Here is a 1,757-nt window from a genome sequence, read left to right on the forward strand (position 1 = left end):
ACATGCTTAGCTTAGGCGTCCTGGCGTATTAAAAATTTGTCAGCTTGGCACTTTTATAGAACTCGGTCAGCTATGAAGAAAAAGAGATCGTCTTGCAGCGAAATATACTTTTATATACATTGCAGCTCTCTCACGTTCTAGTTCCTGGGTCAGTGGTACGATGTCGCACACAATATCGACGCCTTGGATTTCTTTGACTACAAATGCGGGAAAGTGTCTCTTCAAAGTGTTGGCGGGAACACCAATATAAGATCAAGCACTGTGAACTCAAGGTTTGTAGTGCGAAGGTAGATGTACGTAAAAGGCTTTGCCAGACCCACGAAGGACTGTGGTGCGGGCATCCAAGTCGAATCGAGGTAAGAGAGAATGATGCAGGCCCGCTAGTGTGTCATACGAATAGGGTATTTCGGGTAAGCGAAGCATCGGAATCGGAACGGCCGAGCGCCGAGCGGCCGCTGGATCCGTCTCAGCCTGCAAACTGCGCATGCGCAGTAGACTCTACGCCGCCCCGCAGCCCTCCCCCCCTCCCCCGCGGATCAACGACACGTAATATGCAACCAGCGGTGGACTGGGCAGTTCCGTTTCCGCCGCTCCACTTACCCAAAATACCCTACTGACGCTAAAGTAGTTTTTAAAACCGGCCGGCCGCGCGGCCCGGGCGGGCGCGACCCATAGCGGGCCACAGCGTCCAGCCGCAGACGGCTGCGGCCCCGGCCCGACATGCGCGTCGATATGAGCTTCGTTCTCGAAAACCAGAAGTCGTATCAAAGTGCGGCAAAAAGGAATGTAAAGTTTAAAGTCAGGCGGAAAATCGGCCTTCTTTATGTAGATTGATAGCTCGTCTCGTAGCATGAGAAAATACGGGTCGAAAAAGCTCTTGTGTGCTCGGATAACAGCCCATTTTTCCAAACGGCCCTGATCGAGTACGAGGCCTTCAATCACAAAAGGAACTATACCATTGTAATCCTCACACTTTCACCTTTATTTTGATGTAAAGGTCGATGAACTTTGTTTTAGTTAAGTACCCAAGAATGCAATTTTAGTTTATGCTGACACACGCTCCGCCCGGCCGGCGGTGCGCTATGGGACCAGTGCTTCTAGCGATCCTGGCGGCCAAAAGGGGCAGTCGCCATCCTCATTAAGCTAGCGACTTGAGATTTTCAGGGTCTTTTTGTACTACTCAAAGACACATTGAGTTCGTAGATGAGCATTCTACCTCAAAAATTGGATTTAAATAAAATTAAAATACAGCAGGCCCCCAAAAAGGCGTTTTTCGAACAACAAAAAAATGGTGTCCTGAGGAGTTACAAATCAAAGAAGAGCCCTTTTCGCTACAATGTTGTCCGGGCTGCTCTTGTACATACCGTGGGGGCACTCTAGAGGTTATTTTTTGCGACATTAAACGAAAATAGTGAGAACCATGCATGCTGGCCCTTATCTTTGTGTACTTATTTCCACTCCTCGACTCGGGTCTCAGCGTCGCAGGCCAAAGTAGATGTAAGCCAGGCGCGGCGCAGCGTAACAGTGTTTCGCTTAATATCGTGAAGCCTGTTGCGCAAAACGTGGTCTGGCGTACATCTACCTTGTTTACTTTGAAGATTAAACCAGTTAAGTTACAATTGCCGCAAATTGTAAATAGCAAGAAGGACAATAGATTGGGCTTCATTTAGCAGTCTGTATCAGTAATATGTCTATAAACGGAGTTGGCAAGAAGTGCACTGTAAAAAACACTGTAATTTTACAGAAAATGTTTAGCT

At 47.9% G+C, this 1,757-nt stretch overlaps 1 protein-coding gene across 1 annotated transcript in view; it reads left to right on the top strand.

Moving 5' to 3' along the window:
• The window catches only part of LOC127751070 (apolipoprotein D-like), a gene marked incomplete at its 3' end in the record, with an annotated part of 28,844 nt that overhangs the window by 8,728 nt on the left and 18,359 nt on the right, over positions 1 to 1,757 (top strand). Inside the window, 1 exon segment of the mRNA XM_052274047.1 lies at positions 142 to 272. Coding sequence (XP_052130007.1) covers positions 142 to 272 — 131 coding nt within the window.

The sequence above is a fragment of the Frankliniella occidentalis genome, unplaced genomic scaffold (genome assembly GCF_000697945.3).
Source record: "Frankliniella occidentalis isolate FOCC.00 unplaced genomic scaffold, Focc_3.1 Scaffold330, whole genome shotgun sequence".
Classification (NCBI taxonomy): Eukaryota; Metazoa; Arthropoda; class Insecta; order Thysanoptera; family Thripidae; genus Frankliniella; species Frankliniella occidentalis.